General features: G+C 38.9%; 1 protein-coding gene across 1 annotated transcript in view; it reads right to left on the reverse strand.

Annotated features, from left to right (window-relative positions):
* Window positions 1–2,682: 2,682 nt before the first annotated feature.
* GPR158 (G protein-coupled receptor 158) overlaps window positions 2,683–27,842 on the reverse strand; it is a 184,029-nt gene continuing 158,869 nt past the window's right edge. The window contains exons 7-11 of the mRNA XM_038126816.1: window positions 26,445–26,683; window positions 15,269–15,407; window positions 11,197–11,302; window positions 9,127–9,273; window positions 2,683–8,375 (exon numbers count right to left, since the gene is read on the reverse strand). Of these exons, the coding sequence (XP_037982744.1) occupies window positions 6,921–8,375; window positions 9,127–9,273; window positions 11,197–11,302; window positions 15,269–15,407; window positions 26,445–26,683 (2,086 nt within the window). The 3' untranslated portion in view covers window positions 2,683–6,920. The remainder of the gene's footprint in view (window positions 8,376–9,126; window positions 9,274–11,196; window positions 11,303–15,268; window positions 15,408–26,444; window positions 26,684–27,842) is intronic.

A 27,842-nucleotide genomic window follows, 5' to 3' on the forward strand; every position in this document is an offset into this window, starting at 1 on the left:
CTATTTTGGGTACAATGTAATGTTTTTTCATGCTTTGACACAATGCAAAATTCAACCTAATTCATATATGTCGAGAAATCTAAAATTCATTAATTTCATGGTAAAATGTCCAGGGTTTGATTTGTTTGTACACTTTCAGTGACTAAAAGAGCTAACTCATAAATAAATGAAACATAAAAAAAAAGAAAAATCATCTGCATAAATGGAGAGACAATGTTTAATCTTCCAGGAGTTAAAAGAACCAGAAGACTGAATATTGCAGCATGACAACAGCCTGCCAACCCAGTGAAATAATCAGTATCTTTTACTAAATTTCAAGCATTGCTAAAGCTAATTTCCAGGTTGATGAAAAATCTCCTACAGAATTGTAAAATGTTGGCTTCAGCCTGTCAGAAATCCTGTTTTACTGTAAAGAAGCAGATTCAGCTTGAAATAACTTCTCTGCAGACAGGCAGAGACCCTGAAACCCTGTAACCCTGAATCAAGTCAACTGCCTTTTTGAAGAATTGCATTCACAAAACCCCCCAAAAATGAGAATTTCTTTAATGGTTTCTTGTGAATCCAGTCCAGCATTGACATTAAAAAAATCCTCAATTTCTAAGGGAAAAACATTACAATTTTTATAGGGTTTCTTTCAGCTGTGCACCAGCTCAAGTACTCATTAAACACAGGCAAGAAAACTTCTTCCCAACCAGCTCTAAACAAAATTATTTTCCTCGTCACTTTGTTACCATGGTAACTCTGGGCTGTGGGGTCTGAGGAAAAGCCAAATGCCTTTTTATCTCAGCAGCTGGCATTTGTTAGGAGGGCTTGCCCAGAGGTGTGTGCAGTATGAGTGAATGTGTGTCCTGTGCTCCTGGGCAGCAGCTGGAGCTGCCTGGTGTCTGCCTACAGGCCTTCCAGAGGGAGTGAGTTCTAGTAGCAAACAGTCTTCGTAGGATGATGGGATCATCCAGGAGGTCTCCAATCCAACCAAAGCTACAAGAGCAGGGCTTTATCCAAGAAAAGCTCAGAGGATGGGAATGGCAAAACCTTTGAGTAACCTTCTCCACTCTTTGACTTCTCATAGTGAAAAAGTTTTCTGAGTATTCATTCTGAGCCTCTTGTTCAAGCCTGTATCTCTCTTCCTCCCACTGTGCACCACTGTGAAGTGCCCATCTGTCACCTCCATACTCCACCCCTGGATGGCAGGCTGACGATGGGACACCCCCCACCCCAGCCTCTCATGTGCAGGTGCAGCCACACTTTCCTCTCATGAAATATAACAGGAGAAGCATGAGGGTGTGTGAAAATACATCTCTGGATGATTTCCAAAGCCACGAAACAGTGGAAATAATTTCCTTACTTCTTAAAACCAGTGAAAACTTTAGAAGTGGGGCTCAAAAGGCACCCATCACTTGAGAGAGCAAAGCTGCCCTCAGTTTGAGCTGAACACCCTGATGCAGTACAGTGAAAAATCTCCAGGCCTTAGTTTTTTGCTATCTGGACTTCTTGCTTCCAAAGCACTTGTATACAGTTCATTTAAAGAACTGAAGTAATTCCCTTCCCTTATTTCCATCTCATGTTTCCATGGTACCTGACAGCTTGACTCAGACTGTTACCCAAATGGCAGCTTTCCAACCCAGGAGACCCTGGGACAGGTACATGTGAACACACACATATGCCCGTGCAGGAACCTACCTGGACTTGTACATCAATAATCAGCCATTAAAAACCACCAGGCTGACAACTGAAAATAAACTAAGTGAGCCTAAACTATCTGTATTTATGCAGACATAAGAATGTACAAGAGGTTCTGGATGAAATGTTCGTGTAGCACCATACTGAGTGATGATTAAAGTGAGAGGACTGGGTGATTATGCAAAGAGAATTAAACTACTTACCAGCCATCTAGAGGTTAGGGATTTAAGAATTTTCTATCCACCATGTTCAGAGATCTTGATGGATTTGTCTTCCATGACCCCTCCAATGCTTTTTGAACCCATGATGTGCACAGCAATCTCTTAAAATGAGCTCCACAATTTATTTATGACATATGCAGAGGAAAACTTCATTTATTTTAAGCTGCTGCATGATGGCCACCCTGGGTGTTCTATAGTTCCTGCACAACAAAATCCAGCAAATTCCAGACTCCTAATTACCTTTGAATCATTCACAATTTTTTATAGGCCTCATCCCTATTTCTGAGTCATCTCTCTCCCAAGGTAAACAAGTTGCACTTACACAGCTGCCATTCATCTTTTTTGTTCCCATTCTTTGTATCTTTCCTGTACCTGTTAGACAGGTATAGATATATGAGATGAGGAATTCAGGCATGTGCACACATGGTACAGATGAGCTATAGGATTTTACAATGACATCGTAAAATGTGGTCTATTCATTTCCCCTTGTTTTCTAACATTGTGGTTACCATTAAATTCAAAAGATATAGATATCAATATAGAATGGACACTACAATTTTGACCTCAAAATTGTAACCACTGAGAAAACAGAGCTATTTCCCTCACATGAAATCCTGAACATAGTACATATCTGCTCTGATGAAAATATAAGGAAAAATCCAGAAAATGATAATGGCATGATCTGATCATAGAAGCTGTAAAGTTAGTTACAAGTTTGATGGGAAACCCATTCAGTTTGGATCAATAACGACTTCAGAAAATCACAACACAAAAGCCTGTAGACAGATTTAATATAAATGTGCTTTATTGCAGAGAAGTTACATTATTTACATGCTGCAACACATTACAACATAAATCTATCAAGTATTTCATGGTGGATGCTGTTGGTTGCCAGATAACATTGTCATAAGAACCACATTATAAAGTGAAGAGACTTACAGCTTTATATACTCTACAACTTGGAGTAGCTAAAATTTTAAAAGTCAAAGGCAGTGTTTGCTCAGGCCTGCCTGTTGTCATATGCATGCAAAAGCCTAAGGAGAGCAAATATAAATGTCTTGTCTGGTTTCAGGTCTATGATGCCACCAAAGCTGATGATAGGTGTGTACTGATTTATATTTTAAAGCGCATAATCTTGCATAAATTATACAAGTCTAATAAGATCGGTATAAATCTAATTACTTATAAACCATGGCTTAGAAATGAAGAGAAATGCAGATTGCACATGCATTTAGAAGGACAACCTAGCAAATGTTTGTGACCTTCATGTTTATTGTCTTTTTTCTTAACAGATCTGCTAGAGAACATCTTTATAACATCTTTACTCTAGAGTTGCACTTCTCTTGGCTAAACAATGACAATGAAATTCCAGAAAAAGACATCTAAGCAATCTAGTCAATATATGCTGGTGAAGAAAAATCTATGAAATACAAAACATTATTTATGTCTAAATTAGTATGTCTTCATTAAGCAATGCTTCTAGCAGCATCATAGTGAAATAGGATAGTTGAGTGAAGTTTGGCCCCTCATTTTCTTAAATCTGAAATAATTTAAGTCCCAATTGAATCCGTAGCCCAAAGATCAGTTGCTTAATAAACCGGGGAAAGCTTTTTTGGTTTCTAAAGGAAAGTTTTCCAATTGTGTCAGTCTTAGGGGATGTGACTACAATGAGCCTAAAGAACCACAACAGACAGTTTTTAAGAAGTGAGGGAAAGGGTCAGGACGAAAGAAATCTAAACCAAATGAGAATATACAAGCCAATACCTTCCCTGGTTAATCAGCCATTGCTTTTTGCTTTCTGTGCAGCTGGGCTGTTTTACACCAGCCAAAGAGTGGGCTTTGTTTCTGTGTTTCTAATGAAGTTATCTTTCCAAACAGAAAGAAAGGGCAAGGAAACCAAGCAAGTACAGATATACAGCAGTGGCACAGACACAGTCATGCACGAAGGGCTTGATCCTGCCAGGAACGCAAGGGGCAGTGGTACTGTGCAGACACTTTGCCAATGTGGATCCCTCGTCCTCGGTGCACAAGGCACCCCTACACGACTCCTGCAGAGCAGGGCATGGGCAGTGTGGCCTTGCTCAGCTCCGAGGTAAAGGATGGAGGGCCAGATGAGCAAGGGCACGAGGGCTGGTACCTGCTCCTTGCAACCATCTGTCTCCAAGAGGCAGTGAGTACATACAAAGATCTCCTTCCATGATCCCTCTGTGGATGTCCACTTCTAACCTCACAATTGGGCTCCCGTAAATGAGCCAGGGCAGCCTGCCATAAGCTGTTCCCCGTCCCAGTCCCAAAAACCACTGCTGAGACTGCAGAACTTCCCTTCAAGGATAGGAGAGGTGTAAAGATTGTCACCATTTCAGTAAGTTTAAAATTGTGTACTTCTCTGCACACAGAGTCAGTGTGCTCCTGGAGGCCTCCCAAAAAGCTCTGTTCCTAGGATAGACTTCTTCCCGTGGAAATTCAGGGCTATTTTCTCTTGGAAAAGCTGATCAAGTCCCACTGAAGCTGACAAGACAAATCTCATGAGTGTCTGAGACTGGGAAGGGAGAATCTGAGCACACCAGGTCTTAATCTCAACTCTTTTCCACACCAAGGACAGAGCTGGATTTGGGCTGCACATAGGATGCCATGGCCCTGTGTGTGCAAAGTGGGTGCATGATGTCCGAAGCACCCAGACTCATATGCCTGACTCCCTTTCATGGGTGGAACAGGGATTCTGGGTTGAAGGGTCCCAGTCAGATCTCCTAGACCATAATTATGCCCTACAAAAGAGGGATGGGAGAGTCAGACAAGCCCAGGGTAGTAAAGACCTAAGTCAGCACATCCCCATGGTGGAACTGAGCACTATCCTGGATAACCAGGTTGGCTGGGGTAGTTCAGTCACTTAATCTGGAGCTAATGAGCAGAATTTATGAGTGAGGTAACATGTTTAGACAGCACCAAGACCTGAGTCAACTTGTCCCCAGCTGGCTCAGGTGTTGGCACATGTCAGGTTTGGGCTTAGCAGCGGCAGTAGGAAAGTCAGATCCATCTTGATCTGTCAGTCTAGACATGCCCATAGACTCCTCTCCTTTTTAAAGGACAGAAAAATCCTCATGCCCAGGTTGTCTAAGTCCCTCTGCTCATTGCATTTTATCTTAAGCCACTTTTTCTATGATGCCACAAAAATCAGTTTATACTACATACGTGTATGTGCATGTGTGTATAAGATATGACATTTATATATATATATATATTAAACATATATAAATATCTATTTTTATATATATTATATATATTAAACAACACATTCTATTCAATCATCCACATTTCATGTTCTTCCACCGAATCCCATCACTTCTCTCAAATTGCACAAGTTCTTTAGGACTGAGCTGTCTTTGTTTTGGAGTACACTACGTACAGCCAATTCCTGTGAACAGCATTTTACTGGTACTGCATTGAGATGGCTGGGGCTGTTTAATTACTGCTGATACTCCTCAGAAGAGTTCAACATGTCCTCAGGCCCTGATGGTGAACTGTCACTAAGATTCATAGTTGTGAATGGGCCACCTATGAATGAAGCTCATATGCACAATGAGGACTGTAGCTATTGCTGAAAAGTAGCACTGTATCAAACACCAACTTTTCCTGCAAATGTACATATAAATTTAAAAAAAGTCAAAGCATTTTGGACAGTTGGAGAGAGATGCCATCATTTCCGTTCCCAGTATCGCCTACGTTTGCATATATGGGGGAAGAGTAATATTTTGGAGTCCTGACTCCAAGAGCCAATTTTTTGAGGTTTGCCAGCACGGGTAAACAGTACAGTGTTGTTCCATAAATAAAATATCTCCCAGAGTTGTCTGGTGTTAGTAAAACATGTGATCATTTCTGGGGTATATTCACTGTCGTTCTTGCTTGTCTTATTTAACAGGATAGGTTCAGTATGAAATACTGAACAAGATCATCACCGTCAATGTTTAAAGTAAGATTTGTCGTCTCTTAGATGATATTTTTCCAATTAATAACAAAAAACCCAAGTAAGCTGTCCTGCCAGTATATGCAGCTAAGACAACCGAATTTCCACTATTAAAAAGTCTATGAGCATTAGCAGGGAAGTCCATAACTTACTGCATATAAAACCCCTGAATAATATAGTATCAAACTATAAATATAAATAACAGAGAGTAAACAAAAAAAAAATCACTATATAAATTACAGGAAAGAAAAAAAAAATAATCTCCAAAGCCCAAAAGAATTTCCCAATATGAATTATGGCTTCCATAGCCAGTGAAAGATTACTGCAATTCTATATATAAACAAAAAGGTGTACAGCAGGTATTTTAACTTGCAATTAGAAGACGGTATCTGCAGATTGCATAAATATGTTGTTGTGTCACATAATATCAAGTTATTTGCAAAAATTATACAATCTGGAATGCTTTAACATGAGACACAACAATGTACTTAAACACACAGTAATAAGAAAATGAAAGCAATAATTTTATAAAATATTCTTGGGATGCATTGTGTTAGCACTGTTATTTAGATTAAATATGTAAAGTGAAAAGTCATCACTTTAATAAGCTGCTCATTGGTACTCTTTTTTGCCATCAGGACATTTTCTGTGTGCCACTTCTGCTGGATCTTTAAAGTCCCAAGGGCAAGTTACAGCCAGTTACGGCATCCAGAAATAATTTGGTTAAGATCTACACTGTGCGTTTGTTATCATCTTATTTTTTCTTTTAACAGAAAATTGATTTCACAAAGGCAGATTTCTTTCATTGACACAGTAAAATCCTTGGAGCAGGGACCATATTCTGGGCACTGCTGATCACATTGTTGGCACTCAACATATAAATAATAACAACAATAACGATAATTTACTTTGCTTAACTCCTACATATTTGTAGTGCTGATTCCCTTGATTTAAGTGATGCTCCTTAGGAATTTCCAGATCCTTTTGGCCTAAGTCCCCTCTGTCTTTCCTGTTGTCTGTCTTCTCAATGTTGCTACTCTCCTTGGTCCAAAAGCCTCTTATTTTCGAGGTGCTGCAGTTTTATTTGCACTTATAGCAGAGGTGTTCAATAAAGCTACACTTCTTTCTGCATTTGGTAAATCTGCTGTATCATACTCCCAAGGGCAGACTTCAGCTCGAGATGCTAAAGGTTGCTGTACGTAACTACTTGGCTTATGGGAGTTAGATGAAAGCACGTTTCCCTCAGAAGAGGCAATTTTTTTCTGTTCAGCCCATTTATTGAGGTTTTCCTTTTCTGCTGTTTTCTGGGGCAGCTCCTCCCGCTCTCCAGGATGGGTATTAGGTGTATACCTATTAACATTCTCACACTTCAGCCCAGGAGACACCTGGGACTTGGAATTTGACTGATTTTTCTCATTTTCAAAGATCTGATGCTCTTGTGTATCCTGAGTGGCTGCTTCCACCTTCTCTGAGCTCTTTTGATTTGACTGTTGGTACCCCTCAGGTGTCTTCAGCTTATGATGAGTCTTCCCCTTTGGCTGGGAAGGGTGGTTTTTCTCTGGCTCTGAGGAAGCAATAGACACATGTTTTTGAGCTTTAGAGTCTAAAGGCACAGGACCAGGAACTTGGTCATATATCTCCCAAGGACAAACTTCTCCTATGTTGAAATTGTCCTTGTGCAGAGACTTACCTGGGCCTGTGTCTGGATTTGCAGGTGTTTGACTAACCCTTTGCTGTTTAATAATTCCAGATTTATGGGTTTTCTTTGTTTCCTCAGACTGGGTAGAGTTTTTCCGGTGGGAATCCTTATGTTCCCCCTTATCGGAGGCTGAGTGCTTTTTGCTGGCCTCCTTACCCTTCTGCTGAGATTTATGAGATTTAGTGCTTTCTTCTAGACTTTGTGTTTTACCCGTTAGTCCCAGAGTCTTTTCCTTGGCACTAGCAATAACACTGAGGGATTTTTGTAACACAGATGTTCTTGGATGCAGAGGCTTCTTATCGGCACTTAAATTATGCGCACTCACTGATTTGCACACCAAAGGGACCGATTCAGTAGAGACAGCTTCAACCTTTTCAGGAGCATTTTGAGTTAATTTGTTACCATTCAAGGAGTCCAGAAGCGTTTTCTCAGAAGCTATAACTTCTGCACTTTCTGTAGTTAAGCCATTTGGTTCTTCTGTTTGATCCCTAACATGATCATAAGTGCTGTGGGACTTTTTTAAGGAAAAGACTCTGTTTTTCAAAGTATCTTCTTTTGGCTTTGCAGAAGGTGTGGAATCCGGTGGGTTTTTCTTCAGTGTGGCCAAGTTCTTCACAGCACTGTGCTCCAGCAGGTCCTTTTCGTCCCTGGAGCACTGCCTGGTGACTGTCTCAGGGATTTCTGTAATACGCCGCATTATCGAGCGCCCCAAGCCCTTTTTAGAGCACCTTTTTTTCTGGAGATGTGGATTATTAGCAATCATCTTTTTCCTTTTATAGATTTCAAGCTGAGCGTATAGTTTCTTCAACTCATCCTGCAAAGCAAAGTGAATGGCAAAACTAGTATTTACACAGTGACTACAGTCAAGCAAGCAGCCTGATGAATACAAGACCTATTGCTCTAAAAATGGCATTAAACTCATTTCACTGTCTTTTCTAATTCTTGAACATGCCATTTCTCCATCAACTTGAATTCTATTTTTTTCCACTTCAAAAAAATTCAACTCTCATGCACAAACATGTTACTTTCCACAGCATGCACTCTTCACTCATTTATGCTGCTTCAGACTTCACAATGCTGTAGTGTACGCTTTCCTGCTGAACTCCATAGCTGCTTTTTGTTCTGAGAACATAAGGCCTTTAATCATATAAAATAAGAATAAAGTCATTTTCTCCATTAATAAAGTTTTAAAATTTTTATCTTTATAGTTATGTATGCTTATGTATATGTTACATACAAATGACTAATTAAACTGAAACCAAAAGCTGTTTGCACTTCAAAATAATTCAAAGAATCTATGTAAACTGAGTAACAGCTCTTGCTGAGGATGATTCCTCCTCCTTTGCTACCACTATGACTTTTACTACAACTAGTGATGCAGCATGTCTTCACACTAGTAAACACTGCATGAGAGTTTACATGACCTGATACCACAATCATAAAAGATCTAAGCTGGCATTTTTCAGCTGATATCTGCAAAGAGAAACAAATGCATGCAAGTTGGAGTTTTCTTCTAGGGAAAAGTGTTCTTGAAAACGAATGTTACTTAAATGAGTTCTATGTACCCGAATATCTTCAGGATCCAAACTGTGTTCACTCCATGCTGAGTTGATACTGCTGTTCAGATAGGATCCAGACCGACCCATATCAAGCTCATCTTCATAAGCTTCTGTAGCTATATCATCCCTTGGGTTATTGCTTGAATGTGAAAACTGCAATAAGTATTCACACACACAAAAAAGTTGCCATGAGTGCAAAAGTTTACTTCAACATCAGTGTAAGAGCTTACAACAGTTTTTATGGTACAATGACCCTTGCACAGATTTTGTGATTCTCAAACTCAAAACATTACTTATGCTTCATTGGCTTAAGTAGTGTCCCATAGAGTGTCAGTATTGTATGGAAGGAACTCTTATTAATGATGGCTTAACATGATAAATTGTAGAAATTTGCATAAGGAAAAAAATCCCTACTTATTTTGATACTTGTTTGAACCTCTTTAAATGGCATTTCAATTAGGCTAGCATGAAAATAGACTTTCAGACATTATTTCCAATAAGGCTGCTAAAACAGTAAGACACTACATACAATATGCATCTTAATAATCCTGCAGAAAGCAATTCTCCTATTTTAGATCCTAACCCTGAAAAGGAAGACATAAGGTGAGGGAAAAAAAAAACACAAAAAAAGGAAAAAAGAAAGAAAGAAACAAATTAAAAAGTAGACAACTTTTTTCTTCTATGTTTCACCAGATCCTTGAATCAGGAGTTGGAGTGAGGTTGTTATTGTTGTTTTGTTCATATTGATTCACGCATCTGAATTTACTATTGTCCACATAGTCATCTGTCTTCAGGACTTTATGAATAGAACTAAACCTTGTGAATCTTAATTCTCTGAATTCTTTGGTGTGTTGGAAGAAAAGTCTGTGCAGTGAAACACAGACAATAAGCTAAAAATGAAAATGCTCATCAGTAGTTATGAGTCAGCTTCAGAAAGGTCAACAAATTTTCTAGGCTAGTTTAAAAAGACAATTCTGAAGATGTGTAATATCTCTGAAGATATGTAATAAAATACATGAATATAAAATAGAAAATATAAGATTATTGCTAAAGACCAGAAAAGTAGTTTAAAATAAAACAAGGTTATGCAGTATTAAGGCTGCAGCAATGGATCCTTTGTTATGACTGTTCAATGTACATATATTTGACAGTCATCAGCATACCCTGTTCTGACACACAGGAAAAAGGCAGGAATAGCAGCTTCATTAACCTGAAAATTCTATCAACCTGAACTGCTTAATGCTCTTTCTTCATATGTAGCTTTCACCTGTCCTCAGAAGGAAGTTCCACTCCATTCCTGGGGACTGTTGCTAGGGACAGAAGGAGCCACTTGCAGATCTTCTGCCCCTGGTGAGATGACACTGGGGCTTCTGGGAGCTGTCTGGGCTGCAGCTCAGGGGACTTCTCTGCCCTTCCCTAACTCCTGCCATCACCATCTCCCTGTGCCCCCACACACTTCTCTTGGCTCCCAGCACTGCTCCTGGCTCCCTGACATGGCCATGTCCCCTCCCAGTGTGCAGCACCTGTCTGTGCAAAGGGTTCTCCTTTTTCAGCCTGTAACTGCCTGGCTCAAATCCCTACCTCCCCATCTCATGGCTAGTCCAGCCTCCTGATCCCAGTGGTTCTATGCCCTTGTCTGAATTCTTTGTCTGTTCTCAGCTAACTCTAGCAGCAACATGGTCATACAAATATCTTTAAAAAAAAGTACAATTAGGCAGGATTCTTTCCTTCTTGTATTAATCATATCAAGTTTAAGTACTTGATATGAGTTTAAGTACTCAAGTTTAAGTATCAAGTTTAAGTACTTGATATGAGTTTAAGTACTCAAGTTTAAGTACTTAATATATATCATATTAAGTACTTTAAACTCCTAGAATTTTGAAAGCTGAAAGAAAGAAACTTTAAAAATGTATAGTTTTTAAAAATAAAAACAATACAGCTTTCAAGGAAAAGTAGCCAAATATTACATCCTCCTTTTCTATCAGTTGCTGCTAGGTTTACACAGAAAAGCTTCTGCATGACAACATTTATCTTCCTCAGACTTGGCAAAAGAAAAGAGACAGCAGACTCAAATACCTTAGGGATCAGAAGTAGCCCAACAGTGACTGTCACAGTCAAATGTGTGTGTGCAAAGAACAGCATCAGCATCCAGTCAGACTGAAGTCTTGAAGAAAGAATGAATCTGAAAGTAGAATTCAGGGTTGCAGTTCACTGCATTTCGCCAGTGCATTAGACTTAATATCTTTAGTACTCCTTAGGTTTCTTTTCACTGAATGGCCAAACACAACTGATTTTGTTCTGTACTGTTTTCATACAGACTAAAAATTACATCCACACACTTTTCTTATATGCTAAAATTAAAAAAAAAAAACTCTGAAAAAAATCAACGAACCAAAATATAAAAAGAAACAACAGACCTTAAATTATACTGCTTATTCCATATTTCTCACTCTATTGAGCTGTCTTTTTGTTTTGTGTAAAATGTCACAGTTTCTTTGCCTGAGTTATGGCAGCTTACATACATTAAGGAGCTGAAGGGATGGTTTTAGGTTAAGCACATGTACTATGATGAATTGCAGTGCACTTTATAAACACAGGATGTCCACAGATCACAGCTATTGAGTACAGCTGATAAGCCATCCAAGGAAGAAGTGAACTGAAATGCATTTTAGCAGGGAGCAGAGAAATGGTCTTTATAGCAGGACCGCCCAGCTCACTGCTGTGGGATCCAAGAGCCTGTGAATGCTTGGAAATGAGTGGCTGAACTTGTCAAACAAAACAGTTCCTTGCTGAGCTTTTTAAAGGAGTGGTAGAAGAAGCAGTGCAGTTAAAGCTGAGGCATGCTTGGCTTGTCTGCTTTAGTGAGCTCCCAAAGACAGCAGCAGTAAGCAGCGCAACGGATGAGCGGATGTACTGCTGGCTTGCAATTTCCAGGTTAACAAAAATCATTCAGCTAGAAATGACATTTGCAACTTATCCAAGTTCACAGATGCACATTTTGAAGAAGCTTTTGTTAACAGAAATAGTCTGGCATGAAACACTGGCTTACATGCTGTAATAATACAGTCATAATTACTTGTTTAATACTTCATAAATGCAATGTTTTATGAACACAACAAAATATCCCAATTAAGCAATTCCTAGAGAGTTCCTGTTGCTTTGGGGTGTGAGAGAATATGAGGAGGCTCGGGCCGGAGATTTAGCAAACTGAACACAACTCCTCTGATGAAGATGACATGAAAAACTGATGGATGTAACAAATAACAGAGCAAAAAGTGAACAAATGTTACAGACAATGCTGTAAGGGATGGCAAGATTTCATAGGTGGTTAATAGGGAGTCATTTGAAAGATGGCCAAACTTCACAGGTAGTTGAAGGACCTTTGAGGGACCTTGCAAGGTCAGTGGCACTGATGTAACTACATCAGCAACAGCAGATAAGATTGTGATTACCTAGATAATGGCATCACAAATGCCAAACTGGAGATGCAGGAAAACTGTCGCCAATAGGAAAAAAATAATGAGGGTGGATTGTTTATCTGGAAGACAAGGTCTGGGACAGATAGAGGATAAGGTAGCTGAGGGAAAAACAAGCATGGAAAGAAGGGGGGGATAAAATGTCTAGTGACATGTAAGCAAGTTGTCACTGAGCTCTGTACCTGACATATCTCCCATCTCCTCATTTAAATCCTTGCTATGTGTGATACCACTCTCTGCATGGTGCATGTGTGCATGTGCAGTTGATGAACAAAGCTCAGGCATTGTGTGGGTGGCCCCTGGGAAGACCCGAAGTGTCAGTCCAGGCCCAGCAGCAGAGGAGAAACAGGACCAGGCTGTGTGTGTTGGACCTGCACTGGCCCCTGTGGCCAGCCAGGTGCTGTGTGGCTGCCCCAACGGGGATTTGCTGAACCTGCAATGGAGCCAGCAGCTGCCAGATCCATCAGACAGATGGCAGAAAGCACCCACATCCTGCTGGCCACTGCATTTGCTTAACCTCAATCCTCAGATTCTGTGAAGGCTTTTTTGCTTGCTTTATGCTGGAGACCTTGACCGATTAAGGTATCCGTGCCATACCATGCCTCTGGATGCGAAATCACATTTGTAGTAGCCATTCAGCCCTAGCAAAGATAGGATTTCTATTTGAATGAGATTTTTTCCATATAAATTTTGGGTTTCTCAGTAATATAAGAAAAAGAGCAATGCAGGAATTTAATACTATGATGATCTGAAGATAATCCAGAATCCTCTGTTTCTGAAATGGGAATATTTTCAAAGAAAAACAAAATGCAAATAGTTCAAGGTTTTATTTAGTGCTCACATTAATCTTCCATGAGCTTTGGGAGTTTTCAGACTGGATGGCTGCCTTGCAGGTGTCCTTCAAGGCTCCAGTACTTTCAACTTCATGACAATTCAGGTATGTCATTATGTCATATAAATCTAAGTTTTACATTTCCTCCCTTTCAGTTGCATCCAGAACTTGGCAGGGAAGATAGAAGAAAAAAAGAAAGGAAATGGATTAAGAGTTGAGCATGCAGAAATGAGAAATGGACATAATCTCAGGAGGGATCATGTACATTTGTTTCAATCTTATCTATAAACACTATATAATATTTCTTCAACAAACCAGCAAATATCAGACAGATGGGGAAGAATCAATACAAAATGTACATTAAAAAAAAAAAAAGAAAGAAAGAAAGAAAGAAAGAAAAGAAGGAAGAATAAGATCAGCAGACCTTAGGCTGCAGGTACAGGATTATCAATAAAGCAAACTGAAAGACTTAATCCCTTTGTGTCTCCTTCATAAGGAATGTATTAAAATGCCACATTTTCCCCTTTTCCCCTTTCTTTCATCCAAGGTTACTTGCCTCCTGCTCTATTGTTAAAAGAAACTTGCAGCCTACAAAAATACCTCTGAACTGTATCTTCTGATATGGCTCAACACAGTTTAGGGATATAAATTAATGGGGGAAAATTTGCCTGAGAAGCCATCACATTGATAATAATAAACTCAAAAGTATTTTAAGTGAATTTTACATTTATCAGGAATGACAAGGAAAATGCTGCCATCAAATAAAGATTTAAACAATAACTTTGCAGATGTTTGTGTTAAGGAGTATAGATTTTGAGTGTATGTGGATGTTGAAATACAGGGTTAGGAGAAGGGGAAGGAAAAAAATGGCACACCTGAAAAATGCAGTGAGCTGTATAACAATGATAAAAGAACACCAGGAAGAGAGAAGAGATTAAGGATTTGCTTTGCTGCTGTTTACTCAGAAAAAACCATGAAAGCAAAAATCAAGAAGACAAGGAGAAATGTTAGTGCCAAGACAGACCAAGGAACAGAGAAGAGTATTTGAAGACTGTCAATGAAGTAATGTAAAAAAAAAAAATCTTAGTAGATAAAATCTGTTAGGAGGCAAGAGAAGGTGTGAGAATGTCAGAAGAAAGTCTAAAGAGTTTTTACAGGATGAGATGAAACTCATATTATCTTCCTCTTTTGCATTTTCTAGGACCAATTCATTTTTACAGGGTACTCTGTAGGAAAACCAGATTTAGCAAATTTTCATGTAGCTCTAGCAAAGACCCTTATTTATTTGTTACTAACCAAATAATTTAAAAGTGTAAAATGCAGAGCTCATTACAGACTTTAGAAGAGACATGGGCTTTATATTACTGATGTAGTATCATATGTGTAACAATTTTTTTATGTCAGCATATAAAACACTATGCTTCATGCCCAAACCAGTACAACAATCTTAACATATAGCTGCAGCTCACCAATCTGTTACACATCAGCAAAGTTCATACAGACCAACATTCTTACCTGCTGTTTTTCTAGGGATACAAAACAGTGAATGGTATGTAGATGATTGAAGACAGACAGTGGTATTGCTATACCTAATTTATCATATATACTGAACTTTGATCTAAGAAAATACCACTAACTATACTGAAAAAAACCCTAATTATAAAATTTCATATTCTTGGATCCCATGGAAATAGTTTTAAGTTTAGAAAGCGCTTAATTTGCAAAAACAAATATTTATAAGACCTTTTATTATTCATCCTATCCCATTCATCCACTCTAAGTTGCACCATTCGAAACCTGAAAGATAAATGGTTAATTACTAGATCTACAGATCACTTGCCTAATTGTATGGAATATAGCAGAGATAATGAGCTCATTGTGAACTGCAACAGCCATATAACGTGGCTCATGAAATGCTGATGGGACTGTCCGCACTGCATAGCAGAGATAAACACCCCACAAGAGGAATAAAAATTCAGCTGTGAGAAGAACAAAAAGAAATAATTTGCAATTAGTTTTATAGATGGAAGGAAATTTGAAGCACTACAGTATCTTCTGTATGTGTGAGTATCTATGCAAAGACAATACACATGTATATAAGTACCCACATAGGCATTCAAACTCTTTTGAATAGTCACTGCACATTATATATTTGGTTTTAATTTTACACATCTTTGTCCACACCAACCCTTGCATTCATGGTATTTCAGTTTTCCAATTGACAAACTCTGAGACAATATGTAAAAATGTCTTGCTTGCTTTTATAATCGGTACTACGGAAGTCTGACATCACTTCAAATAACAAGTGTTTTTAATTGTAGCTCTAGTTCTTGCTACAGAGGCAGATATAGTGCTACTACCAGATTATATGCTTTTTAAGAAAACACTTTCATTTCAAAGGTTTATAACTTAGATAAAACATGATATTTTGTGTCTAAAAAATTCTTCTGTTCAAGACAGTTAATTCTGTTGGTATCCATAATATCACAAGTCACTTCTGAGGATCTAATGCACTTAAAGCAATGATGTGTTTCTTTTAGGAAAAAAAATGAGTAAAGGAAGAAAGGAGAAAAAGTAGAGTGTCTGGATCAGCCTAAACAATTCAGATAGAGATAGCTCATCTGCACCCAGCAGTACTCTGACTTCAGCTTTCAGTGGACAGCCTGATGTGACTTCATTTTGACCTTGATATAAATGAAGTGATTCCCTAACTACCTCAAAAAAAAACTCCCAGAAAAAAACCCTACTGCTCTGTCATGCAGCTATGAATAGAGCTGGTGCCAGTCCCTCTTGCCTTGCAGTCTGGGTTGACAATGGCTGGAAGTGTTTGAGTGTCACCCAGTAATGTGCAGTTCATGTTAGACCCCTGCAATGCCAGCACTGCTCCAGACCAGCTTCAGAAACTGTGATCCCAGTGTTACTCGTATACTGCTTTTGTCTTGCTGAAATTTTGCAATAGAAACAACACTTACATGCAGTGTAATAGAAAATCAATTATTTTTCAGGCTACTTTTTGCCAGTAATTTTTCTATATGGTAACTAAACCTGGTGATCAGTGACATCACCCTGTGGAATTGGTCAGCAAATAATTACTGGTCTGGTTTCAGTAATAACACAAATGCTTGTGAACCCCACCATTAACAGCAGACTAAAATATAATGTCAATCTCATTAGAACACACCCTCCAATTCCTCCACTTTCAGTAGTCCATGACTGCTGTAACTTATCTATAATATATTGTTTTACCATTGTGAAACTTCAAATATTGCTATTAATTCCAGCTAAAATCAATAAGAGACAAGTCTGGATAAAATTAATTCGGTCACACAGATCTCTCTGTGCTATGACAAGGGCTCAGTTTGAACTCTGAACAACACTTTGCACATTTCTTAATGAAAAATATATGTCCTATCTCCAAGATCCTAATTTTACTAGAACACATCCTCCATAGACCCAGCAGTCTTATCAGTTACATAAACCCAAACATCTGAAGGGGCATAATCCATCCATACTGCTGGTTTTGTGAACTTCCTCACCAAATCCTAACAATAATAAACTTTTTTATCTTTTGACTAAGTAATAACATGATTTGAGGCTTTACTGAGTGTCAAAATGAAAAAAATCTTGGTATGAATCTTCTGAGACTGTGTAAATGCAGGTATATTTTTCCCAAATTACTCATACACTTGGGCAAACTGGCTGCTACTTCCGTTTAATTTCTAGAAAATTAGCTAGGCTATAAATAAAGTCTATCATTCTGGTTTCTTAAAAACTCCTGCACAAAATTACTTACAAAGCTGTCTTGATCCTGAAGTCTTTCCTGATCAAGTTGAATACTAATTTGGCTTCAATGAAATAAGAATAAAGGGTTTTTACAAATCTTAGCAGTTTGCATTTTTTCCTTTAGGTAGTTGCCTCGCATATGTAGAATCACGGCACTGGAATATATTGCTCCTCAAATGTCTGTAATTTATTGCTTTAATTGCTCCATAATGATTTAGAAGAAATTGAAAAGCAGAAAATTGTTGGAACTAGGCTGCTAAAGCCAGATCACTATATCTTACTGTCCTGTCTTCTATGGAAACCCGTCATACTAACACTGTTCAGCAGGGCTCCTCTAACATGCCAGACAACGACTATTTCCTCACATTTTGCCTTCATTCAAACTTCCCCTACTCCCCAACATAAGCAGCAGAACTGAACAGATGAGCTAATTGTGAAATAACAGGCACACTCCACAAAACTACCCATGGTCTGTTCTTCTTCCTCCTCAGCTGAAGTGAGAAGAGCCTCAAGTTTCTTTCTGACTAAAAAGATCATTTACAAGTGCTAACAGAGGCTGAAAGTTTGAAAGGGTTTGGCTTTCAAAGAAATAAAAAAACCCATGTAAAATTTTATTTCCTGAAGGTATTCTTACTTGAACAAAAGAGTGAGGACCAAATTTTCCTTACTTTTAGAAGAAAAAATAAAATTGCTGTAATTTTGAATTAGTGGTTTTTGGTTTTGATTTTTTTTTTTTGCCTACAGAGCAAATGAAAGTGAAAAAACCATATTTCCATTAAAAAAAAAAAACAAACAACAAAACTCTTACAACCCAAACATGTTAATTAGCTAGGCTAAGTAGGAAGGCAGCTAACATTTGATCTCCAGATCTGATTAATTCTGAAAATTTCAGTTTTCAGTTTCACAATCATAGTTGTGAGGAGTTCTTAAGACAAGAAGAAATTTCAAAGTATTAATACACTGGAGCATAACAGTAGTTTGCACCATTCAGTGCATAATACTTTTAGAAAAGCTTTACATTGAGAGCAGAGTTGGCATTCCTGTCTGCAGATAATAATTACTGCGACATCTGGTATGGAACACAAATATGGAAGAGCTCTTAAAACATAAGGTAAAATAACAGAGTTTCTTTACTTGCTAAGTCCAACATTACAATAATTTCATCAGCAATGACAAAACAGACTGATAGAAAACCGATTTATTATCTAAACTACTAATTAAACAGATTAAATGTATGATGTAAAAGCTGTGCTTGGGGGAGAAGTCAAGTTCCTATAATTAGCTGCAGATGGTTAGTGCAATTTGCAACAAAAATCTGAAGGTGTTAAAAATGTTTGTTATATTTTTTTCCTACATGGCCTTTCTACATTCTCAATATAAAGTAATGTAACATAATAATGTATTTATTATTGCAGTGAATAACAAAGATATAACTAATGATAGATAGATGATAGATAGATAATTGAGTATATCTGGACACCATGTAGCAAGGTTCTAATGTATAATTCATCTCCCTCTTGGATTGTTTATGGGATACAAGTGACTGCTTTGCACCAAATATTTTTAATGGTCAAAATCAAAATCTATGAAATGTGATATGAAATTCCTATTTGGCTTGCTGATTAATTTTCCACTAAAAGTCTGGTGTAGAAAAGTTACTTTCTGACCACTAAAGAAGTATCTTAGCATACTGCGTACCTGTCCAGAGCAAACTCAAAGCTCAAAACCCATGATCTTGTTCCTACGATTTAGAACAAGATTTATAAATTATCCCCTTTCACATATTAAGCACAAAACCTAAAAAACCTTCCATTCCCCTTCTGAAAAAAATTATGGAAATTCCTAGGAGAGAGAGCTGTCAGCTGTTCTCTGGACAGAAAATGCAGAGTCAAAACAATAAAACATAAAAGAGCTCTGAAAAAAACCTTGCAGCAGTTACTCAATAATTGTCCAAAACAGGCATTCAGATTTGGGAGAAAATCTCTGATAGATAAGAGGTTAAGAAAAGGCACAGTTGCTTTAAAGGCATAAATGGATGCAGATATGAATGGAAGGTAGGAGATGAAAATGTAAAGTGACCTCAATATGTCATGTGCACAAATGAATTAGTCTTTAAATATCTCTCTTCTTAGTCACTACCTGCTTCTTATCCACAGAACCTTTTATCTGGTCTTTGCATTATCTGATCAACCTGCTTAGTATATTCGTTGGTGCTTAAAATTCAGGATTCATCCTTGTCTTCATGATGCTGATTATGTTTTTGGAAAATGAAGCAATTTGGAGCATTTAGCTTGATCATCCAACACACTGGGCCAGACGAGCCCGGTGCCACTGGCCTGTTACAACGAAAAGTGCGCCGTGTCCACTCACTTGAGATCTTTTCAGGCCACTGCTCATATTCTGCATCTTCTGATAATGAAGGACAATGATAGATATCCATAGTTGTTGGTATGAATCTGCTTTACAGAGAAGGATGGACTTAGGGTTGTTACTACCGACTTAATCAAACTTCCTCAAAAGATCTGGGTTAACCTATTTTCTAAGTTTTGCTAAACATGCAAAGGTCTCTGTTGCTCTGAGCAGAAGTAAAGCCCCATGTTAATCCATTGCTGCTTTCACTCCTGCTATGCAGATGTCTGTACTCCACCTAATCAAGGCTGCCTAATGAAGAAGGCTCTGCAATTTGTTGCAAATGACATTTGGATGTCGAGTGAACGACAGGAAAGACTGCAAGGGAGGAAAGTGGTCTAGCACACATGTTTAACTGACTTCTAACTCTGCTTGTGCCTTTTTCATATTCTATGAATATGAAAAAAAATGCATTTGAGGTCCCCATTCAATCCAAATTTTGAATAGGTCATCATTTTTTGCAGAAGTGGGAGCATTTTTCTTGCTATTTGGATGCCAAATACACATTTTTGCTGTGATTTGCAACAAAAATAAGCATGCAGGGCTGTATCTGTAGCCAGTGAGACCATAGAAATGTTGCAAATATATTTGACTAAGCTCTGTAACTGAGCCAAAGGCATTGCAACATGGACAACCATATTAAATGGACCATATAACCCTAATCTCACTGTGCCTCAGCTCTGCCTGTGTAAAATGGGGATAATGCCATCCTGCCATTCAGGACAAGAGTGGAAATAAATTTACCCGTATTTGTGAAGAGCTTAATTCCTAAACTGTGGGTTACCTTCCTGCCACGGCCAGGAGAGGAATGTGAATTGCTTCAGACTGTCCTGGTTGCTTCTCAGCCCTCCTAGCCTGGCAGAAATGTCTTTCTCTTCATTCTCTTCTTCATGCCAGCCCCTTGGTGAAGATGGCTGTGGGCTCCCTGGAGCCAGGACACTCATTCCTGGGCTCACTTGCACTCTGCTGTCCAGGAGCTACTTGCAAAAAGAAGACAGCCCTGAAAGATTAAAGCCCATTTTCATGCTCTGTATGAAGTTTAAGTCTGACCACACTTACTTGTTTAAAAAGCACCACCACAGGCCAAAACCAGGCCACTGCTCCCCAGGGACGGTCACATTAAAGCTGCGACTTGCCTAAGTTCAATTGGTATTCTGAACTCTACACTCTTGGTAAAATAGTACTGTTCCAACAATTATACCATTTTCCCCCATGTTTAAAACTCCAATTACTGATTACCCCTCTACTTACATCCATAACACAGCTACGACAACTCATCTATTTCTCTACCACACTGCACTACATTTTAAATCCCGTTTACTGAGATGAAGTGAGCTATGGATCTGGAAGCACAGCTCTTCCATCCGTTCATTCACTCAGGGTGCCAGCTGGAGCTGAGCATGCACCATTTTAAAACTGGAAAAAAACTGTGTCCTCAATTGCTCCTGTGTTGCCAGCCAGCGCAATCTCTTTCTGCATCGCTGTGTCCAATCTCCCACCTGGAGAGTTGCACCATGTCATAGGAGAAGCTTTTTTCTTCAACTGAAAGGATTTTCATATATTTCAATGAACTGTGATTACAAGTCTTTAATGTTGAGTTATTCCTAGCAAATTATAAATTACCAGAGGTTTATCTCCCACCATATCTCAGCATCATTTTAATTTGCTATGCACAGCAATAAAAAGAGCTATTTGTGGTAAAAGAATTGGTGGTGCCAGATTCAGACCTTTTTTCCTCCCAAAACTTCCATGGCCTGTGGCTGTGAAGGCTGAGAGAGGAGTGGGCTTCTTGGGATAGTGGGAGGGACAGCATACTCTGTCCCCCACACTGTCACAAGACTGCCTTCAGGTCTGCTCAAAGTGATACAAGGGCCATGCAGACCATGGTCTGCGGGTCCCACGGCTTCAGGGTGCCCTAGAGATGGCTTTTGCTGGCAGTGGAGACATATCCACTGACTTGAGTGTGAGCAACAGACCTAGGAGTCTCACTGCACTAAAGGCATGCCAGTCTCAGGTCTCTAGGAGCTCCTCTAATTTCTGCACTCCTTTTAGCCCTTATACTCAAGCATTTTCTTAATTCCTCTAGAATTAAGGCTGTCCTGCCTCATGACTTCCACAGCTCACTGTTGTTACTAAAGTCAGCTGGACACTCTTCTTGTCTCCATGTGCCCCATCAACCTCTTTGCTTGTGTGTGGATGAAAGAGGGAGAACAGCATCAGCTGAAAACTGGCTGAGTGTGGGGCCTCTTCCCTCACATCTTAAAGAGGATGCAAGCAAATGCCAATGGTACCCAAAGTACTTAAAGTGTTGGAAAGATCTGGAGCAGTACCAGTAGTGGACTCCAAAAAGAGTGGTGCGAAGACAAGAGGAAGTCAGAACACCTTCCAGCCTCTCCCAAACCACAGGGGACTTGCAGAAGCAACTAAATATGGCATTCACCAACACATAAATACATGGCCCAGGCAACACAACCATGGTTTCCTGAGCAGAAATACTTTGTTGGAATCATGCCTAAGTAAAGGGTATGGGATTTCACTTATCACGTAACAGGTGACAAGAGAAAGCAACGTTACTGCAGGGGGTAATGCAACCCAAACTGCTAAACCTGGGGGTTCCAGCAGCACTCCCCATCTATGGTGCTGTCCCTCATCCTCTTCCAGATTTACCTTATCCTAGAGATGTGTGCCATAAAACTGCACACAGTGCTGGTGATGTGGACTGTGGAAGGACTGCTGAAGAGGTGTGCAGGGTGCCAGGAGGAGTGGTTTACCAGCAGAAAAGAGACAGAGCTGAAGGTACTTTGTAAAACACTGTTCTTTTTCTGTTTCTGCTGCAAATATTTTATACAACCCTGGCATTATCACCTAGAATAAGCTTTTCACAAGTGATCACTATTTTTACATGATATATTTTTTGAGTATCTAATGTGAGAAATGAAGCCAGATCCACACTAGTGCTGAATTCTAAGCATCTCTTGGTTCTGCTTTCCACAGAGAAGGCTATAAACAGTCCTCTGAAAAACCAGTCCCTCCATGTCTCAAGACAGACACTGAAAATGGATAATTTTGGCTTTAATCTTTGTACATTGATGCTAAGGGGAACATGTTTAAAAATGCCCATTTGGAAATGAACAGTTCTTTATTCATTGCATGCTCTGAACACCATACCCCAAATATGGCATAGGGCCACATCAAATGGGGATAACAAAAAGAAATAATAATCACTCATTCACTGAATGCAGCAGAGGGCCTGTCGAAAACTTAATAAAAGGGCCTCATAAGGATATATTACAATGCCCTAGCTCAAAACTGTACAGGCAGTCTTGATGTCCAGTTTGTTAAGAGTCTGTCCTGGCACCTCATGCCCTTATTAGATGCAAAGATTATGTATGTTAACCGTCAACAAATGAACAGTGGTAGGGAGCTCTTCTGGGAGCAGTCCAAAAATACTCATTTTGTTCCTTCTCCTGGCTGAGAGCATGCAGTAAGTATGAGGAAGTTTCATATTTGAAACCCTCCTGATGCCCAAGACCCAAAGCATGACCTACAGATGTGATGGCCACAGCAGCAGCTCAGTGCAGTGGAGCAGCACTCCTCCTGCCAGCCAGAAATCAAACAGGTGAAAAACAGGGGAAAAGCAGGGGAAAAACATCTCCCTGTGCTCAGTTAATACCTGTCATTCACTTCCGGTCTAAATAAAAACTGAAAAACACACACAGAATGTATGGGGGATTTTTGAAAACTTGCCTATCCATTTGGGGTGAAACTGGCCCTGTTGAAGTCAGGAACATCTACCTGTCAAGATTTCACCTCTGCTTTTTGTTTGTGCTTGTGCATGCATGTTTATCTCCCCGCCTGCCTTTGTCTTCTCCCTGGGGCTTTGTTCATTAAACTTACTATATTGTCTCTTTTTCCAGTTTCTGGGAAGCTCTTTTAAATCCTGGTACAATATCTGTTGCACTTATAGGATGTTTCCCCCTCAGGATATAGTAGTTTGATTTGTGACACTGCAAGCCCTTAGGTAGCAGAAGTTTATCACTTGGAGTTGTTTTCTAAGTCAAAATCTGACGGTGACAGGTAGAGGTAGAGAATATATTCAAGCCATAGGAAAAAGGCTTTGTGGGTGAGTATTTTCAAGGCCTCAGGTCTTTCCCTGCAATCTCAGACTGTCAACCACGCCATGGATTTTCAATGAGACAGATGCCCTGACATTGAAAGGGATGCAGAAACTAACACACAGGAAATAAAACAATAAGGCAAGTAACAAATAAGCTACCCATAAGTATCCAACCCTAAGGAAAATACACACTAACTTACAAACCCAAAGGAAAATGCACAGTAACTTACATTACATTATGTAGATAAAGTAAGATTTACTGAATGCTAATTTTTCTCATCAGCATATCACAGAGAACAGAGGCAATGCTAGAAATGTTGATAACCATTGTGTATAAGTCCCTACATCTCTCACAGAGACCATCCTCTCAGACTTAATGGAAATGTAAATATAAAACATGCACTGTAATAAAAGTCTCCGGAGATAGAGTCTAAGTAGCATGATTAGTATGGAAAATGCTTCATAAATCCCAATTCCAATAATCTCTGGTAGCATAAAGGATTCATCTCATTATGACTTTCTAGCAGAGCCTTGTTAATTCTCACTTCACTAATCTGTGACCTTGAAAATTTCCTGTCTGCATTTCAGTGAAGTGTTGACAGCCGAGTGAAATAGGGAAGTATTCCAGCAAGGGCTCCAAGTGACAGAATATATTGCAAAACACTCTCTAGATTTATATAAAATACTGTGCCTGACAAAATTAAATGAAATAACAAGTCTTTAATAGATTACCATCCACCATTTTTACTTTAGCATTTGAAATCAAATAGCAGAATCTATCAATTAATTTATTACATATTATATTTTGCAAGGCTGCTAACATAGGAATAAAAGGAATTCTGTGTTAAGGATATTACTTCTGACACATTTCTGAGATGAAGTATCTAAGTTTGGGACTAGTTCCTACTGACTGTAAGCTTTTGAGGCCCCTTTTAACAATAAAAATCTTGAAGTCACATGCATACACACATGCACACATATTAAAAAAAAAAAAAATATATATATACACATATATATATAGACCACATACGTTACTACAGTCTTGTAGGTGCACATCTCTTGGTACCACTAATATGACTGCATAGTTTACTGAAGAGTTGCATAATTCTGTTTGTGAAGCAGTGTGGGTAAAATGACTGAACAAAAGAAATTCTGCCCTATTTTCCAGGCTCGAGAGTTCATTTTGCTTCTACTACCCCTGAGTGTATTTTGAAAAACATTAAAAACTCTTCCAAATGTAAAGATACCTTAAAAAAACAATCCTTACTTTTTTTTTTCAAAACTTGGCAGACAGCAACTTACGTAATTTTTTGCCAAAATATACAATTGATCAGAATTGGGTATTAAGATCTGGAGTGTTAATCACTACACCACCAGAATTATAAAACCCAGAGACTAAAAACACTTGTTGCCATTTGTCAAAAACCACCACTACCAAAATATTAATAAAACTACACTGTCAAATACACCAGAATTTTGATCCAAAATGGATTAGTGCAGATGACATCATCAAGTGTTTCACATTTAATATTTTTTTGTTAATTTTACAACATCTCTGCCAATACTACCATTCCATTACTGCAAAGTACACCCTCCAAAAGGACCCAAATTGAGATGCATTTCAAAACATGCTCCTTTCTACTCTTCTCTGCATGGTTTACCATTGAGGATATTGACAGATGGGGTACCCCTGGGCCTGACCGCCTCAGATCTTACAGAAAGGAGAGGAAAGCACAGCACAAGGGCACCTTGGAGCCATGGAAGCCCCTCTGTGAAGCTGGCAGCAATGTTTTGTCATACACTGACTTTCTGTACGCCAGTCTCAGAGAAACACTTCTGTCCATCTCATCTGCACTCTCATGTGGAGAAGCCACCATTACCTCTCCCTAATCCTCAGTAGCAGAGCTCTGTCAGTGGGATGTCCATGGGAGAAGCAGGGAAAGGGCAGAAAAGTAGGAATTTATTTCAGATTTCAAAACACTGAAGTATTTGAAACAGTGGGATTTGGCTGGCCTGGGCTGTACAAGCAACACTGGCTCTAGGTGGAAGCACTGTGTGGGAGAAAGCGCATCACACTGTATAGCTGAACCCTGGCACAGGGAACCCACTGTTACTTACAGAGTTAAGGAAACAAAAACTAATTCTTTCTATGCTTTATATGACTTCTGCATGGTGTAATTATTAGCTCCTCCTATTCCATGCACTGAAAGCACATCTAACAAATACATCAAGTTGGCGCATTTGATGTTCGTTTCCTATTCCCTGTACTTTGATACCGATTTCTGTGAGGTTATGAATGAGTGGTGGTGGAAGTTCTTTCCCTCCTCACACAAGAACTCTGACCAGTTCTGTGGTGCAAAATCAAAAAGTCTTCATTGAACTATTTCTCACTTCAATAGTAGAAGAACCATTGAAGAGCTTCTATAGTAGAAGAGCTGCTTCTTCCTTTTGCCTTCAAAGGTGAAATGTCTTTAGCACCCATTACAAGTTACAATCCAAGTTACAAACCTTTGAAAGTCATAGAAGTGTCAGCATATTTTGTTTTACTTCTCAGCCCATTTAAAAACCTATATGCTGATATTTTACTGCTGTAGTTCTCACATATTAGGCAGTCTGACAAAACTTTAAGATATTTTAAAAGAAGAAAAATTAAAAGGCAACCAAGCTTTATTATAGAAATTAAAGATAAGCTAGAAAATTAACATACCAACAGCCATCATGTAATCCCAGCGGTCTATGAGGCACATATTGAAGATCAGATGGTCAGATGTTTGCCCTTGACCAATGAGTGGAATGTTTCTCTCCAAATTTTGGGTTATTGCAGAAGTCCAGCCAATGAGAAACCAAAAGACTACCAGAAGAATAACAGACAGCATCCTCATCACTCTCCCACCTGTCATATATGGAATACGCTGAGCTGTTCGGGACAGGAATACCTTCAAAACCCTGAAAAATTCAGACAGTGCAGAATTGAGAAGAGCAGTAGTAGTGTCACAGGAATTAGACTTTCATTTTATTTCCATACCAGATTATTTAAAAAACAAATCAACAGTCTTTCCTCTGACAGTATGAACAAGAATGAAGTTTGGAATATTATTACTTTCATATTAATCATATTTAAATGGAACTGATTTCTGCCCAGACAGTGTTACATAGCAATAATAGAAAATATTAGCTATGCTTATGTTAGAGACACACATTTACAGGCTGTCTTGTCAAGCTGTTTTGTACATTCCATCTCCTAGTGGAAGACTTCTGTCTTTGAAAGATGAAAGGTCATTTTCATAAACCAGCAACCATGTATGTGAGATTTTATTCTGTTTTGATGCTGTCTGCTCATCCCCAATCCTGCTATTTCCAGAGAACAAATTAACACTTCTTAGATTTTTTTTTCCCACTGAGTTTGATGCTGCTGAGACAATAACCTACTCATCATAGAAATAACTATGGAAGGCACTTTGCTAATTAAATGGGGTTTGATTTGTTTAGAAGCAACATGTTTTTTGAGCTAGGACAGAACCAACATAAGAAAAGCCACCCCACACATCAAGCACTTATACCACATAACAGCTATTGAACACACAACACTTTAAAAATAATTACACTTATTATCAGGATAAATTTACTCCCACAAGAACTGTTCAACAAATAGCACCTGCATTTTTTATCCATCACCACCTCCTAATGCAGAAAAAGTTCCTCCTAGGAGCATGAGAACAACCAAAATTTGAGGAAATCCCCTTGGGAAGAAGGAGCAGTTTGATTCTTCATGTAGCACAAAATATCTCTCTGTGCTGCCTGCACCATGGGATCTGCCAGAAGCACCTTCTGGGAGCATTGCAGTGCTCCTGCCTTGGCCCTGCTAAGCTGACAAGGATGAGCACTGAGAAAAGGCCATCATGGAAGTTTTTATGTACCCAGACCATTAGAAGCAGATGAACTGAAATTTAAAGGCTGTTTTAGACACTGGGGTGAGGAGTCCTTCAAAGTGAAGAGTTCAACTGTTTCAGTGATTTTGTCCTCAAAACCACAGCGGTTCCTGACTCCTGAGCATGAGCATGTCCAGTCTTGATATCCATGAAGAGACAAATTATCATTGAGGTTT

Source organism: Motacilla alba, chromosome 2 (assembly GCF_015832195.1).
Source record: "Motacilla alba alba isolate MOTALB_02 chromosome 2, Motacilla_alba_V1.0_pri, whole genome shotgun sequence".
Lineage (NCBI taxonomy): Eukaryota > Metazoa > Chordata > Aves > Passeriformes > Motacillidae > Motacilla > Motacilla alba.